Genomic DNA, 18089 nt, shown 5'->3' with positions numbered 1-18089 from the left:
CGCCCGCTTTCCCTTTAAGAGCCGGAACTTCCGGCGACGCTCTTCCGCCCCGCCCCTCCTCAGAGAGAAAGGCGGAAACCGGAAGCGGCCGTTGCTCGCCGAATTCGGCGCAGCCACGTCGGAGGAAGGCGGGCCCCTCCCACCGTACGCGGCTTCGCTGTCATAGGAGCGGCTCCGGCGAGAGCGTCGGGCAGCGGAAGGCCCAGCACCGAAGGCGCCCGGCGCCCAGGCCTCGTAGCGGCTAGACCGGCGGCGGAGGGGAGATGTCGGACCTCGGGGAGTGGTTCCGGAGCATCCCGCTCATCACCCGCTACTGGTTCGCCGGCGCCATCGCGGTCCCTCTCGTCGGCAAGCTAGGCCTCATCAGTCCCTTCTACCTCTTCCTGTGGCCCGAGGCCTTCATCAACCGCTTCCAGGTAAGCTGGTGGGCGGACTGCGGCTCCCGACATGCTCAGCGCGAGCCGGGCGCCTAAGAATCACCCGGCGGCGCTGTGCTGTGCATGCTGGGAGTTGTAGTTAATGATATCTTGGGAGGAATCGTGGGGCTCGGCAGCGCTGGTTGTCAATGGATCGCAGGGGGTTGGAAGGGACCCACAGGGTTCACCTAGCCCGGCCCCCCTGCGATGCAGGACGCCTGCCTACCGCCGTCCCTGGGTGGGCTCGAACCAGCGACTTTCTGGTTGGCAGCCAGGCGCACTGACCCGTTGTGCCACCCGAGGGAGCCACGCGGGAAGTGTCAGTGCTGTGTCATGACAACTTGTTAGGGGGACAGGACACCACTTGTAAACGGTTTCTTCATTCTTTTGCTTTCTCCCTTACTTCTTAAACGGGAATGGGTGAGGAGCTATGAAAAGGTGCCTTGTTTTGAGTCCCTGCCTCTTTCCTGAAAGCAAAGCACACCACCACGGTTTAGTGGGGAATGTTTGGGTCTTTACCATCGTGGGTTCAAATTCCCACAGTAAGTCCTGAAACTCATTCTGGAAGCTTGAACATCATAATCATCATCATCATCAAAAACTGAAAATCAAACACTGTTACTTTGTGTGCAGCCACTTTACCCCCTCCTTTTGTGCAGATGAGCGAACAATACAGTATCTGAAGCCAAGTGTTTAGTGTCGGCATCTTGGTTTGTTCAGAAACCATTATGCTTAATTGTTTTCTGGTTTGGATATAATAAGGAACTATGATGGACGGCTTTCTGGTTTGTTTGTTAGGTTGTTGTTTTGCTTCCAAGATGGTAGGAGTAAAGCAGGCATGTGATGCTTGTTCATGTGTGCAGCGCTTGCTCTTCAAGTGAGGGAGAGTCTGGGCTAATGAAGTGCCTTTGCCCTCGTATTGAAATGTCAAGATAACAGCTCCATTAATAGGGTGAGGAGGCCAGGGCAGAATAGTTTTCCATCTGGACCTTTGCTAGGCCTACAGGACTGCCATCTTCAGCAAGCAGTAAAGCAGCCATAAATGGAACAACTTCAAGGTGGTGGTCTCTGAAATGTTACCCACCATACATACATGGCCAGCTAAACATTCTCAATGTGTTTGTGAGACAAGAATCTGGATTTGTTAGGCACTTAGGAAACATCATGGAACTATCTGGGCTTCTATGAAAGGGACAGGCTTCATTGAACCAGGGAAGAACTCTGTTCTTAAAATTAATGTTGTAACAGAGCAGCTGGTTTGGGATATGCGAGGATGAACATATTGGATTGTGCAAGGGGGACATTATAGGAATTCAAAGAGGCCAGAGTAAAGTAGGAGAAAATGCATGTGCCAGATACGTTTGGAAACAGAGATCATGAATAGACGTTCATTTGTTAATTATAGAAGCCTCCAAGCCAGAATGGGTGTGCTGGAATGCTTGGTTTTAAAAGATGTATTGGGCATAGTGGGCAATGGTAGCACACAGTTGTCTCCGCATCTGGGACTCTATAGGAAGGACAGAGAAGGCTAGTGAAATGTAGGAGAAAGCTGGTCCTCTCTTCTCTTGGGCGGGATTAAGTGGATGACTTCTTTGTGTGTCAGAAATGCAAGCATGGTCAGCCCCTTGTGGCAAGGCTGTTTTTTGTGGCTGCTGCTACTCAGAGTTAGCAGGGCTGGAAATGTCATAGGCAGGGAGTTCGATAGAACAGGTGGAGATGTGCTCGTTTTTTTGTGTAATTTTTATGCTTGTGCAAGTCCTACAATATAGCGTTGGGAACATAGCCACCTACCGCTTAGAGATTTTTGAAACATAGAGTGATATTTAAATGCTGTTAAATATATGAAATAAACCACCCTCATAGAAATACACTACTTCATTTCTATAGCATGTATAAATTTGGGTCCTCCAAGGAGAAGTTACTTGTGCAATGCCATGCTCTTGGATCAGAGCTTTCCAAACTTTTCACGTCGCTGACATACTTTTTAGACATGCATCATTTTGCGACACAGTAATTCAGTTTTACAAGCAAGCTGGAGGTTTAACTAACCCCTTTCCCGCCCCAAGATTAGTATGGGGAGCATTCGCATGACAAATGTACGAACTGCAGTCGACATACTAACATGTCGATACCGGGTATGCTAGTCAAGTGAGGCTTGCATGCCATGCATCATGTGAAGTTGATAAGCTTATGCTATAATAAATTTGTCGGTATTTAAGGTGCCACAAGACTCTTGGTTGTTTCACTGTAATAAACCTCTGAATTCATACTCTCTCTTTAAAATGTTTGAACAGATCTGGAGGCCAATCACAGCAACCTTCTATTTTCCGGTCGGCCCAGGAACGGGGTTTCTTTACCTGGTGAACTTATATTTTTTGTATCAGTATTCATCACGATTAGAAACAGGTAATGTAGCATCGAATATATAACATACTATTTAGTTTTCACATTCAGTGGCACTAGTTACCTTCCATTTTCTTTGGGTCCATCTTGTGGAGATAGATGCTAATTTGGATGCATATATAAGAACATAAGAAGCTGCCCTGTTCTGAGTCAAGGCATTTGTCCATCAAGCTCAGTATTGTCTGCACTGACTGCCAGTGGCTGTCCAGGATTTAAAACAGAGGGACTCTCTCTCCCAGCCCTACCTGGAGATGCCAGGCATTGAATCTGTGACCTTATGCGTGCAAGGCAGGGGCTCTGCCATGGAGCTGTGAGAATCTAATCTTGCTAAGATGCAGAACTCGCAGGGTTGCATCCAAACTCCCACCAGTTCTTTGTGCAGGCCTTAGCACTGCCTCCTAGCTGTCACCTTCTGGGGCAGCTTTCTGAGGGGCATGAGGCTGCAGACGGAATTTGTGAAAACAGCCTCTCTCCTCTAGTGGGAGAGGTCCCTGGGCAAAGTACCCATGATAGTCTGGACTAGAGATGTAATAATTCTGGAAATTTTGAAGCTCGGGAAAAAACAGAAATTTTCGGAAAAATTAAAAAAAATGCTACATTAGCACTTCTTTTTTCTTTTCCAGATTGAAAGTCATTCTGTTACTTTAGAAACATAAAATATAACTATGGATAATTTTAATGGGCATAAAATTATCACAACTAGCATATTAAAAATATAGTGTATCCAAACAGGAACTGAAATTTAACTTGTCATTCATCACTGTTTGCTATGCAACATGCTTACTCCACCTCCCATGTTTTGCCCATGAGACCTTATGTATTTCCTCACACTGATGTGTGTGGTCTGTTAACCACTTTAGCTATTGCTATATGCTTAAATTAGTTTATTTCACTTTTTAAAGACTGTTTTACAGCATTTAATGTTTAAAATATTTTCATTTCTTTTTTTCTTTCATAATGCTTCTTTGATTGCCACGACAGCACATATACTTTCAGGCCCTTTTTGTTGCTCTATATTTTCTTCCAGTGCTTTGAGGCCTAGTGAAGAGGAACAGAACCAATGCATACCACACGTATGCAAACACAAAACTGAAACCTTTTTCTTTTCTGGTGACAACAGCACTTCCTAAAGGAAGAAATGAATCTTGTTCTTGCAATGGAGAGTTCAGTTTGTAACCTAGAACTTGCTTGTCCTCACAGAAATTAGAATAATCTGATACCATACATATTTTTTAAAAATGATTTATAAAATATTTGAACCCCTTATCTTAAAATATTTTATTCATCATGTTAAAAATAAAACATTCCAAAATCTATTTTTTTATCCCCCCCCCAATTTTTCCAAAAAAAAAAATGCTTCAGGAAAACTGGTTTCCCCCCCGAATTTTCCCGGTTTTTCCCCGGGCCTTCATATCTCTAGTCTGGACCCATCGGAGGTTAATGAAAATTCAAGTGTGTGTGTGTGCGCATGCACGCAATGCTGGTCTTTGGGGCATGCTTAGACACTTTCCCTGTGAGGGTTTTGGGAATGAGGAAAATGGAGGCTGGTTATTTTGAATCAAGGTGCTGTTTTGAGGCTGCTGTCCTATTCCTGCGTGGTCTGAATTCACTGGTACAGTCGTACCTTGTATCCTGAACGCCCTGGAACTTGAACATTTTAGCTCCTGAACGCAGCAAACCAGTTTTTGAGTGTTCTTTTGGAAGCCGAATATCTGACGCAGCTTCCACGGCTTCTGATTGGCTCCTGCAGCCAACCAGAAGCTGCAATTTGGTTTTTGAATGCTTTGGAAGTCGAATGGACTTCTGGGACGGATTCCATTCGACTTCCAAGGTACAACTATACCTGGAAGATGCACTGCAGCATTGTTTCCTGTATTTTTTGCAGAAAAATAATGCTAGATCTAAAGCTGGTACTCATATTGAATAAAGAGAATTTCCCCTCCCCAAATGTGGAGATGATATATTTTGTGTCTATTAAAACAGCCAGTTTTTCTTTCAAGCATTTCTTAATTGGCAAAAATACCTTCCCTGACTCTTTCTGCGGGCTCCTAAAACGGATCAGCCTCTCGTTTTTTCCTCTGAACGAAAGCCGCAGTTTGTGTCGTGCAATATAATCATAGCCCTTAAGATCCACCCAGTGTCTCTGGGGGGGGAACAATGCAAAACAACTGCCAAGGTTTCAGCTCGCTCTAACACCACTCTTTTGTTCACAGGCGCTTTCGATGGAAGACCTGCTGACTATATGTTCATGCTTCTCTTTAATTGGATCTGCATAGTTGTATCCTTTTTATTGGCTACACCAACGTTTTGGCATGTTTGAGTCCTGCAGAGGGGGTGGGAGTGGGGTGTGCGGTGCTCATCTGTGTTCAGTCACACATCCACTGCATGGCCTTAGTCGTCGTAGTAGAATTCATTAAATGTGTATACCACCCTTCATCTGAAGATCACAGGGCGGTTCATAACGTAAAAATACAAAACGAGAACACAAAATATATAATCGGAAACAGAACCCAATACCGCCCACCCCCACCCCCCGCAAACATATCCAAAAGGCCATAGATTGTTTAATCAGCCGAAGAGTAATATTTTCGCCTGGCAGCGCCAAATGAGTCTCCCTTGGGGGACCATTCCACAAATGGGGAGCCACTGCAGAAAAGGCCCATTCTCGTGTAGTGGACCTCTTGTGGAGAGGGCACATGAAGAAGGGCTTCAGGTGATGATCACAGGGTCCGGGTTGGTTCATATGGGGAGGCGGTCCTTGAGATATTGTGGTCCTGACCCGTTTAAGGCTTTACAGGTCAAAGCCAGCATTTAGTCAACTCAGTATCTGCTTCACTCCTTTCTGCCCCTTTTGTACTATGATGTGTTGTTAATAATAATTATTCATAATGATTTTATTATTTATACCCCATCCACCTGGCTGGGTTTCCCCAGCCACTCTGGGCACTTTCCAGCACATACAAAAACATAGTAAAACGTTAAAAAACCTCCTGATACAGGGCTGCCTTCAAGATGTCTTCTAAATGTTGTGTAGTTCTTTATCTCCTTGATATCTGGTGGCGTTGTGTTTGTCTGTACGTGTAGGAATAGCTGTAAGGATTGCAGGTTAAAAAAACCAACAACTCAGAAAGATGCTGTCTAAATAGTTTTATAATATGGCATCATTGGCCCTGTACTAAACCCCGATTGAGTGGCTGAGCCTTAATGAGCTCAGAGTGAAGTGTTGGGCCTGTGCCTGTCCGCTTCTTGTGTAGCTAGAGGAAGGACTTCTGCCAAGTTGAGTTTAGCTTTTGAGGAATCTTGGCTTCGCATTCTGTAAAAAAAAACAATACAGTACTCCTGGCTTAAAATGACCAATTGTTTAACAGTGGCAGCTTCAAATTTGGCAACTGTGTTACACCAGGGTACCTCATTCGTACCTAATGCTAAGATGAGATTCTTTGAAAGGAGAACTAAACTTTGCAGAAGTCTTCCTCCTGGTCCTGCTGGGTGAGAGGTGAGGGGGGAGCAGGCACATCCTAGGTTGCACTTGAGTCCATTGAAGTTTGCCTGCAGAACAGTAATGGCAGTGTCTAGTGTGGCCTGCAAATGTAGCCATTCCCAGCCAAGAAGACCCCACATTATGTCTGGCTAACAACATTTTCTTCTGCCCTGTACTGTGTTGAATCTGATTCACTTCCTCTCTCACCAGCAATCTTTCCACATGCTGGGGGGTTTCCAGACAGATTCTGTCCAGCTCTTTTAGTCCCATGAGTTAAATGTGCCTCATCACAAGGTTGCACTTCTTGTCTTCTGTTTTAAGTTTGGTTTTCCTTAGTGAAACAATGAAAGATTACTGGTTTGGCAATGAATATGCAGGTAAGCATGTCTGTTTTCAAAGCGACCTGGCTTCTTTCGTGGTACTTGTACAGAATTCATGTGGGCCAGATCAGATCAGAGTGGATTATGTGTCGTTCTGTGTATTCAGTTCTCTAAATCAGTGTGCTGGCAGGGAGAAAAAGGGTCAGTTTGTGTTTCTGAGCACCTGGAAGGAAAGAGCACTGAGCAAAACACTCATCATTCCTGTTCAGCAAGATTGGTGTGAATTTTGTGCTGATACCCAAGTGCAAAACTGTAGGAGAAATAACCCTGAGAGAAAAGTTTTAACAATACTTTGCTGCGACCCTCCATGTCTCTCAAAACATCCCCCACTCCTCTCACACAGCTGCAAGGAGGAGAGATTGGAAGCTTTCCCTTCTGTTCTTATCTAACTGCAATTTTGCATCGTGTCCACACAGGATGTATTGTGCCTTCTCTGTGGTGTGACCGAAAGAAGCAGGTTTAGGAAGCTGACCGCAAATTAGGCATTGGACATTGAAAATAGGGGCAAGGGTTTCTGATCTTCTCACAGGCATGCTTTGGAAGGATTTTTTTTTGCCATATCATTTTTATTAATTTTACAATAATGCTTTCCATTACAATCTCTCCTCTTATATTGTACATGTTGGCTTTTTAGGGCCATGACTTCCTTCAAACCTTCCTTATGATTTTCTATCTTTCATTTCACATTTCGGCATTTTCACTACTTAACTATTGCTTTCAAATCAGAAACATCAAAACATCATATTTTCTTATTCTTCTCTGCAGTGAATTTTATACCTTTCCTTACAAAGCTTCTTGCAATCCTGCCAACGTGTTTGATTGACTACAATTGTCTTTCAAATAATTTACAAATTTAGTCCAGTCCTTGATGAACTTCTGGCCCCGCTGTTCTCGGATTCTTCCCGTCATTTTGGCCAGTTCCGCATACTCTATGCTGACTGTGACTGATGGGAGTTGGGGAGTCCCATGCGGAAACTACCAATTTTCCATCCCTGATGTAATGATGATAAACCACATCATACCCCTTGAATGCATTTTATGCCTGTTGTTAGCCAGACAATGAACAGTCTTACCAATGTCAACAGTGTGCCGTAGATGCATTCCTTTTCAGCCGAGTTTCAGCTGAAGCTGCCGTAAAGCTTTTGCCCTTTGTAGGAAGGAGAACTTCTGGGACGCTCCTGGAGCTTCAGGCAGAGTTTCCAAATGCACCCTGTTCTCCTCAAACTCAAAATCCCATATTTGGGCTCTAGGGAACTATATGACTTGCACCTTTTGATTTCCAGGAAGAGGGAGAGAAGTGCATTCTTGCTTTAGATTACGTCTCCACTGTGAGACTTTGAGGCTGAAGCCTGGGAGTTTCACAAGAGCACCTCTTGGGATCACATCTGTGAACTCCTGCCAGCTGCATTGGGCCCACCCTCACCCCACTCTCTGCAAGGGTTTCCATCTCAGGCCCTTCCAAGCCGCTCCTTATGCCCAGTTCTCCCAAGTGTGTGTGTGATATAACTTTCAGGTAATTAAGCAAGCCTGGTGCTGACATCTCGGTCAAACTGTCCTTGCCAATCGCACAATTGCATCTCTCAGTCACATTACGGTAGCTTTTTAAAAAAGATCTTGTTGTGAAAGTAAATCAACACCATTTTTTTCTTGCGAAGGAGCTCATTACGCAAGAACCAACACGGATGTTATGAATAAGGAGGCCTAAAAACCTGCAAGCCCCCTGTTTATGCTCAGTTCTGTCAGTGCAGAATCAGGAGGGGATCATTGGACTTAATTTTAAAGTCTACTTTTATTTCTATAATTTGAGCAGACTCCTGTAATTTTGAGGGCTGCAATCCAAGGTATATTTGTGACCCACTAAGCTGAAGACAGCCCACAAGCCACGTATTGTGGTTTGACCGATCTTGACAACAGACCTTTGTATTTGCTATCTGGGACAGGCAGCAAAACCAGATTTCCCACGCCCCAGCATGCTGTCCTGTCTGGGGATAGGCTGCTTTCTGCTTGGCGGATCTCAAATTAGGGAGCCTGGGGCAAAGAGGAAAAACGCCTTTCTAAAACATTTTCTCAATGGCGATGTGCTGTCAGGTGTGGAGAGACCTCTCTGTGACAAACATCCATGAAAGAGCCACAGCAAACTTTGGGCTTCTGTACTCTCTCTCTCCTGCTTGCTCTGGCACAGCTGTTAGAAGATCAGAAACTTCTTCATCTGTTTTATCTGAACCACAGCTTAGTGTGTTGGCTGAACTCTAAGCTATGGGTAACTGTAACTATAGTTAATGATAACAACTCAAGGTTATAACCAGTTCTCAGATTCAAGTGACATGCTGCAGTTAATCAAAAACAGAAGGCAAAGATTTCAAACTCCCCTGTGCAACCATGTCAGGAGTGGGGAGGGGACATGCACCAGAGTCTTGTTTCCATAATACTAAATCCAGGTTTGAAGTTATGTGCAAATTGGAGAGAACACTAAACAGGCCTCTGTGTTTCTTTTTATTGTGAGCTTTCTGCAGTTGCTTAGGTCTCCTGTACTGAATCTCAATCTTTTTGTCTCTCCATTCTCTTGCTTCCCTTGTAGTTGCTGATGATTCCCTTGATCATGTCTGTACTTTACGTTTGGGCCCAGCTGAACAGAGACATGATTGTGTCGTTTTGGTTTGGGACACGATTTAAGGTAAGGCCAAAGGGCTTTCCCCTTTCCTCAAGCCTTTTGCCCATATCAAAGGAACTTTGCTCGCTCATTGGGGAAGGGAGGCAGTTCCCCCCTGTGACTACTTGTCCCTTCCAGATTCTTAAAGGGATCCTGGCATCAGAGGAGCTTTTTTGCTGCCACTAAAGGTGCTCCACTTCCAAGCCTTTCTGCAGGGTAGCCTCTGAGTTGGTGTCATGTGCCTTGGCCACAATAGACGTAGACCCATGTACAGTGGTGCCTCGCTTAACGAATGCCCTGCTTAACGAAATTTCCGCTTAACGAAAGGATTTTTCGAGCGGAGGTTGCCTCGCTAGACGAATTTGTTTTATGAAAAATTCGTCTAGCGAATCGCGGTTTCCCATAGGAATGCATTGAAATTCAATTAATGCATTCCTATGGGCAAAAAAAATTTCAAAAAAATTTCTATGCATTCCTATGGGATTCGCTAGACGAATTTTTCATTATAAGAAAAGACCCGTGGAACGAATTAAATTCGTCTAGCGAGGCACCACTGTATGAGATGGCAATGTCTTTATACCACATTGTATGCTCTAGAAACACCTTGAGATGCTGCAACCAGGCATGGGCTTGTAGCAGAGCTCCTTGACCTTTAGTGTAGTGGTTAAGAGCGGTAGACTCGCAATCTGGGGAACTGGGTTCGTGTCTCTGCTCCTCCACATGCAGCTGCTGGGTGACCTTGGGCTAGTCACACTTCTTTGAAGTCTCTCAGCCCCACTCACCTCACAGGGTGTCTGTTGTGGTAGGGAAGGGAAAGGAGAATGTTAGCCACTTTGAGACTCCTTCGGGTAGTGATAAAGCGGGGTATCAAATCCAAACTCTTCTTCTTCTTCTTCTTCTTCTTCTTCTGATGCTACTAGCCACCTCATGTCAGATCGCCATGCTTTCTTTTGGCTGCCAGATATGTAGTTGTGGGAGCTAATGCTACCGTGGAACGTTAGGATTGGAGAAGGGGATTTGTCGTCCTTGTGGTCTGGTATGCAACGAGGATGTGTACAGACAAGGAAAATGTTGGCAAAGGCAATGCAGGATGGGGGGGGGGGAGGCAGAGTCGGGAGAGATATTTTGTTCCAGCGGAGACAAGGGATGGAGCAAAAAAGCTGAAGGACATTTAACTGCAACTTGGGGGCTTGAAAGGTGTCCTGATAGCATGTTGCAACCCAGGAAGAGGTACTTCTAAAATGTGAATTACATGTTGCTGACTAGGTAGAGCAAAACCTCCATAGTTGAGGGTTTCCAGTGATGAGAGAAGAGCTCTGTTTGATCCAACAGGAGCCTGCTGGATCATCCTAATAGCCCACCTAGTTCAGCAGCTTGTGGTCTCAGGGGCCAGCCAGCGACTGACTTTGCCTTTTTCTGCTCCTCAAATATGCTCCAAAATGGACCCCAACCCTCTGGAGCAGATTTTCAGGGTGTGCAGTGGGCTTCAGAGATGTGTAGAGCAGTGGGATGCTCTGTTGCACAAGTGGAAGTCTTGCCTGAGTGGAACAGCAGCATTGGCTGCAACCCCTATACATTAAATGCTCAATAATGTACTTAGCTATATTTCTGGTGGGGCATTGTATTTGGAGAATTCTGAAGCAGGTGGAGACTAAATTGCGCTCTTCAGTTTTCTTGTTCTCATCATATGCTATTGTTGTCCTAGGCATGCTATCTACCATGGGTTATCCTGGGATTCAACTATATCATTGGAGGCTCGTAAGTATTCCCAAATACCCATTTTGTATTACAGTAAATACCCTGAAGGACACCTGAAACATCTGGATAATTAAGAGGAATGTGTGTGAATGCAGTAGCTTTTTTTGCAGTGGCAAGGAGACGCTCTTTCCCTTGCATTGCCCAGCTCTTCCACTGACCCAACCTGCAGATCTTCACTGGCGGTTTTCTCAGTGAGCAATTTCTTTGGTGAAAGGTCCCAGCCATAGTATCAGCCCTGCTCAAGCTGCAATTGCTCCTTCATGAGCAGCAGGCTCCTGTGTCCTTCTCTCTCCAAAAGAAAAGGTGAATGCGGGAAGGAAAGGAACTTCCTGGGCCTGTTTGATTCTTCCGTCTGCCTTATTTTTTAGCCTGTCCCTTGAGCATGGTGACTGCTAGTTGTGGCTTTGGGCATGTATGGTACATTTTTTGCTGCTATACAGGAGTATAGCAATATAGGAGTATTTTGCTGCTATACAGGAGAACCAGCATGGTGTAGTGGTCAAGAGCGGTGGACTCGTAATCTGGTGAACCGGGTTTGCATCTCCACTCCTCCACATGCAGCTGCTGGGTGACCTTGGGCCAGTCACACTTCTCTGAAGTCTCTCAGCCCCACTCACCTTGCAGAGTGTTTGTTGTGGGGGAGGAAGGGAAAGGAGAATGTTAGCTGCTTTGAGACTCCTTAGGGTAGTGATAAAGCGGGATATCAAATCCAAACTCCTCCTCGGGATAGGAGCCCAAGGCTGTCCCTCCCTGCAGCCCCAGCTTAGTCTCCTTGGCTGTATGTTGGGGCAACCAAGGTTCAGTGTGCATAAGATTGCCTTCAGGTCAGCAGCAGAAAATGCTTTACTACAGAATTGTTAAACATTGATCCCATTCTCTTCTCTCTGCAGTATCATCAACGAGCTGATTGGCAACCTGGTTGGGCACCTGTACTTTTTCTTAATGTTTAAATATCCAATAGACTTGGGAGGAAGAAATTTCCTATCAACGCCTCAGTTCCTGTAAGTTGTTTCAAAAGGTTTTCTCCTTTTTTTAAAAGGAAAATCAGGTTGCTTATTTAGAAACACTGAGTTACCCTATTTGAAAAAAAAGGTTTAGAACAGCAGTAACTAGAGAATTTAGGTGACCCAAGCAAGCTTTTCCAGTTTGGTGGATCTATGATGGGGTCTTCCACATTTATCAGAGCATGCATCTCTGACAGAGAAACCAATAAGGAGAGCTTTTCAACTGAAACTTTTAGAAGCCATGAATCAAAGAAGGGAAGGGAGAAGATGACAATAGACTTGTGAAATGAAGTTTGAAAACAAGTAATTCAACTTAAACAGGACTGGCTTACGCATGCTTACTAAAAAATGTCTTTCTGAATTAACGTGGGCAGGAAGAAGCAGCGGAGATACATTTCAGACATTGTGATATATCAGCATATACCAATATTTAGCTGTTGATATATCACAATGCTGAAAACCAGATATTGCCCAGTCCTTGATGCAAGCACACATACTAAGAATCTCTCTCTTTCAGAAAACGTATTGGTTCTTTCCCAGTTCAAAGAGATACACCCACAGAGTTTCAAGGAGAGAAATAATAGCTGTATCTCTTAAGAGAGCTGCCTAGTACTTCCTGGAACCCTTAGGTGACACATTTGCAGTTGCTGCCAAATGTGACAGATCTTCCGTTTTAAACTGGGGCATTTAACACTTCTTAATGTATTAATATGCAATGCTTTCCCTCCCACTAAGCTAGGAAGGGCAATGCTTTTGAGATCTCCCTGAGTGTTTGATAAAAGAATGTAAACTAACAAAAGAGCTTCAGACTTGTTAGGGGTCTGCCAAAACAGTCCCAATTAGGTTAAAACTGCACTTGAAAGGACAGGATTGGGATTGAACAGTATCTTAGCCATATGTCATCCAATCATGTTGCTGTTTGGCCAGCTTATAGCTCTTACTGTGTAGATTCTACATGCACAATGCCACAAAGCTGGAACTAGTCCTGATTTTAGAAAGACCAGGCATTTTTGAACAGCTCTTTTGCTTGGGCCCCCAGGTACCACTGGCTGCCGAACAGGAGAGGAGGAGTCTCTGGATTTGGTGTGCCCCCTGCCAGCATGCGCAGGCCTGCAGAGAACCGCCAGGGCGAAGGGAGACACAACTGGGGCCAGGGTTTTCGGCTGGGCGATCAGTGAAAGAACTTCCTGCTTTCTCTCTTCTTCTTTTCTTTTTGTGTGTGCGGGACATCTTCAACCATTCATGGGAATGGCTCCTACTGTGGAGTGCACTCAAGGACTGGGTTTGCTCTAGGGCAATTGGGTCTGGCCCATTAAGAAATCCTACTTTTTCTTTTCGTTCCTGGTGGAAGATGACACAACTGAAGGCACAAGATAGATTTTACTCCAGGCTGTTGAATAGTGCTCAACTCAACTCAGTGCTGCCATTAAAAAAAAAAAAGAACACACATTTTTAATATTGTCTAGCACAGTGTATTTTCTTTTACCAACCTCTCCTCAGGTGAATTTATGTCGTTGCATCTGAATTTCAGGCCTCAATTTGCATAAGAGCCTTACAGAGTCCATTAAGAATCTACTCCTTGGGTCAGAGAATTGTCCAACATAGTAACTGGTAAAAAACAATGGGTTACTTCAGAGTTTGCTGTAATACTAACTAGCAGGAGCTCTTCGGGTATTGAGAACTATGTTGGTATTTATTTAGCAGGAACAGATCCTAAAATTTCCCGTGTAAGGCATCAGATACTTGTTTTGACTGGAGGAGATGTGAACCTAGGCCACTGAGGCAGAGCGCTAGCTCTCTTTGGGGAATTTTTTGCTGCTTGGTGGGGCTTACTTCCGAGTAAATAACACTCATAGGTCCGAGACAAAACTCAGTTCTTTGGAATCTGTAAGGTAATCATGCTTGGGTTTGTATCTTGTAAAGGGGAAGGCAAGCTGTGAAAAAACAAAGTTGGAGGGTTAGCAAAAATTATTCTGTGTTTTCAAACAAGACTCCCTACCAACCGGTGCGTCAGCATTTCTCATTCTGGAAGAAAATTTGGGTACCTGAGAATGTTCAGTAGTAACCTTCATTGCAAGTTAAGCTGCTCGATCATAATACGAGCAATGGGTATCAAACAACTGATGATTGTTTTATGTGGGGTGACATTGGAGATATTTGGATAGAGGGAGGAGAAAGCAGACCTAACCTTGTCCTCCCAATCCGCTGGTTTGTTCCTTCTCCTCTTCGTCTCTTTCTCCCTTATCCCCAAGCAAACCACATCAAGTTGTGCTTACCTGTGTTCCCACCTGCAAAATGGGACTGCAAAACATTTCACCCAGCTGCGCAAGTAGGCACTCTTTCAATAGCACTGCAAACATGGAAAGTGCTGTAGAAGTGATTATGAATGTTTTGGGTTGCAATCGCTACTGATATTTCTCCGTGCATCAAAGGTGTAGCCAATGTGGCACCCTCGAGATGTGGTCGGACCCTCATCAGGGCCAACTGCATTTGGAGGGCACTGTGTTGTCTATCCTTGCTCTGTGTATATTTGTATACTGAACTGGGGTTGGGTGGGATTGGCGAGGGAGCGATACTTTCACCGGATTCCGCTTTCTCAAAGGTGTGAACCTACTGTGGCAGTCTTCGTTGAGGAAAACAGAAACCTTGCAATTATGTGTCTTGATAGTGGGAAAAGGTATAGATTAAGAAATCATTTAGCAGCACCCTCATGGTAATAAACCTTCCGGTGGCTCTTGCTTGATTTAAATATATAGATATATATATTTGTCATAAAAAGGATGGCAATTCCCCAAGGTCAGACTATATTTGTCATTAATTCTGGCTTGTAGCACGTGGGGACCCAAATTCCTATAGCATATTGTCATGAATTAATCCTGGTGGTTTCGTGAATTGGCTGTCCCCATGTGCACAGGGACAGCACAGCTTTGCTTGCTGTTCATTCACACAACAGGTTCCACTGGCAAAGAGTCAAGCAGCTTCTCAACACTGCACTCTAGGCTTGCCTCTTCAGCAGTGGGAACAGTTGTACCGAAACCAGAAAGGAAGAGTTTCAGCTGTGTATGCAGTTCTTTGCCCAAGGCTGCTTGTTCTCTTTTCATACACTGCCTAAGTTGTGTAAATTTTGAATGTTACCCCAACCCAGGTTCTGAAAACAGGAACTCATTGTGAATACTTTAAGGAATGGGATTTTGTCTTCTCTGCATTCTAGGAGAAATTGGTCTCTGTATTGCTTGAGGTGTTGTGGTTGGTCTGTACAAAAAGCTGAGTTTCTTTCAAAGACCATTCTGTAGAATGGAACACTGGATTACAACCAAAGTGAAATCCATGAACAGACATGACTAATTTGGGTCCATTAATTCTGATGAGTCTACTCTGAGTCGAATCTAATTGGCTACAACCCCATAGCTATACTGATCATAGAGCTAATCAACGCATCAATTTTAAGCCGAGGTGCAGCCAACTTCATAATGTAGGTGGGAAATCGCAGCTTTGAATATGTTCTTATGTTAGAAAGTACTCCATGAAAGGGAAGAGGGGAGTAAGAATAGCTTTCCATAGCTTTAATAATTGCTCCCTGACAAGCTAGCATTCCAAAGCCAGGGATATTTTGGGGTCTTTGTAAAGGTGGAGGAATCCACTCATTCAGTTCTCCACAATACTACTTCTACATCTCAGCTCTAATTTAAGAGATCTCTTACACTGTTTTAGCAGATTCATTTCCCCCAATGCTGAATGGCAGCAGCCCTGCCGCAGCTGAAGAGACCTGCCAATCTTGCGTAGCCAACAAGGACCATCATTAAGCCTGCATTGCGCAGCTTCTCCCTTGAACACTGGTAGCAGAAAGGGGAAAGCAACACCCCTCATCTGCTTGCAGCGGTTGCTGGTGCTCAAAGAACCGAGCACGTTTTTAAAGGGAACCTGTAGCTTGGCTCTAAGCCACGAGAATTGCTGGCCTACCAACCCCAAGCTCCTAGTTCTGCAGGAAGCTGCTAGCTCATCCTGAACGGAGCAATGATTTCCATCCCTTTTACAAGTATAAAGCACACCAGAGAATAGAAGGGGGCAGGTTCGGTGTCTGAAATTTCTGTCTGCACCATAATCTTAAAGCAAAAGTCAAATATTCAGGAAGGGCATACGGTACAGCAATTTTACCATGTTGCAGTGCATGTGAGGGGTGGCTTGGTTAGTGAAAATCTAAGCCAGTGATATTCTCCTTTTTTCCCCTGACCCCATGTTGATTTTTGCAGTGGTCTAGTCTCGTGGAAGACCAGTTCTTCTCAAAGCTGGATTTGGCTATCGGAATGTGTCCCTTCATCTCTCTGCACATGGGGAACACAGCAGGGAGATTTCTAGTCTGCCTTCTCACTAGCATGTTAGCCGTCCACATGCAACTGGTGCATATCCAAGCCTGGTGTCCATCCTAGATCAATACCATGTGCCTTTCCTGGATGGTAAAAACTCACTTTTGGGCACTTCGCACTACTTTGGTTTTTGTTCACCTGAAGCACTTTTCCCTCCCCACTCTCAAACTGCCACCGGCAGCTTCTGTTATGAAATGAGTACTTCTTTTTGTAGATAACTTCTCTTTTTTTGTAACCAATTTTTTGTTCTTGGCAAAGTTTTAAATTAAAGATGTAAAACTCTAGAAAGCTGTCTGACACTGAATTTGTTTCAGCTTTGCATGCCTTTGACTTTACTGTGCAACCTCAAGAGAGCTTTGTAGGTGCTACTCCAGCCATAAATTGAATACAGTGGTCCCTCAACTTACGAAGTACTCGAGTTACGAAATTTCGAGTTACGAATGAAAAAAAAATGGCCGCACGCTTACGGTTTTTTCGACATCTGAAAGGAAAACCGTTGCAGTTTAGATGGGGTTTTCTCGACTTACGAATTTTAGATGCGGTTTACTCGACTTACGAATTTTTCCATTTCCAATTCCTATGGGAAACCACTTTTTTCGCCTTACAAACTTTTCGACCTACGAATGTGCATTCGGAACGGATTAAATTAGTAAGTCGAGGGACCACTGTACCGCTGTTCTCACAAGGGCAGTAGATTATTGTTGCTGACTTCTTGGGGAGCTCCTCTAACATTGTGTCTTGGTCAACAATGCAAAACGTCCTATGTAACCAAGTAGTAATATCGGGTCATTAAAAGACACATCATCTAAGGCCATCTATGAGCAATCACAGCATTGCTCCATCTGTAGACTGTGAGAAAAACCCTTCCTTGTGCCAAGCCTATTGATGAGAGGGCTTGTGGCAGTATCCATAGAATTCCTGCCACTAGGACTTCCACAGGTGCGATCCAGCATCCTTTTCTGTGTCCGCTCCCAATCCTGGGCAGGAGCAAAATGATATACCTTTGTATAGTAGCCTAGTTTCTTCACATGCTCCTCTACCTTCCATCCAGGCAAGCAAGAAGCACCAGTGTTTAAGGAAATATGCTAACCAGGCAGAGACTCTCAAGAGGGTGCAAAGCAGGGCAAGGGGAGAGTACGTGACCCAGAGATAGGGCCAGGCAGGTGTGGAAGGCTCAATTTGGCCCTTTTGCCTGAGGTTCCCCCTCCATGATGCAAAACATGCCTGGGAAACTTCTGGCCTGCCAGGCCTCATCACCTATCCAAGCTCCTATCCTCACCCTAAATTTCACCCTGCTTGCTGCATGCTGCGTGACGAGGTTGAGACCTCCTTGCATGCTAGACTGAGGGTGAAAATTGGTCCTTCCTCATTCATCATCCAATTGGAAACTTGGTGTTTGTGCACTTAAGGGGGTGTGTGTGTATCTATCATTTTAAGCGTGTGGGCACATCCATTTTCCATCCCTGCCCATTTTCTCCCAAGGCAATGGAAGACCGAGAGAGGGAGAAAAGGTTCTTCCCTCTGAATGTAGAGAATGATAGCAGTGGGATTTCAATGTCTCTAAATCCGGCTGGCAAAATAATGGCTGTGAATGACAGTAGGCCTTGCTTCTTTCCTGGATAACTTTCTTTAA

At 44.6% G+C, this 18089-nt stretch overlaps 1 protein-coding gene across 1 annotated transcript; it reads left to right on the top strand.

Annotated features, from left to right (window-relative positions):
* Positions 1–144: 144 nt before the first annotated feature.
* On the top strand, positions 145–13541 carry DERL1 (derlin 1). The gene is made up of 8 exons (XM_035124554.3): positions 145–416; positions 2711–2822; positions 5033–5097; positions 6651–6677; positions 9259–9354; positions 11036–11088; positions 11979–12089; positions 13132–13541. The coding sequence occupies exons 1-8, from the start codon at positions 264–266 to the stop codon at positions 13268–13270; spliced, it is 756 nt and encodes a 251-aa protein (XP_034980445.1). The 5' UTR covers positions 145–263; the 3' UTR covers positions 13271–13541.
* The last annotated feature ends 4548 nt before the right edge of the window (positions 13542–18089 follow it).

The sequence above is a fragment of the Zootoca vivipara genome, chromosome 8 (assembly GCF_965207765.1).
Source record: "Zootoca vivipara chromosome 8, rZooViv2.hap1.1, whole genome shotgun sequence".
Taxonomy (NCBI): Eukaryota; Metazoa; Chordata; class Lepidosauria; order Squamata; family Lacertidae; genus Zootoca; species Zootoca vivipara.
This window is presented reverse-complemented; position numbering and strand designations above follow the sequence as displayed.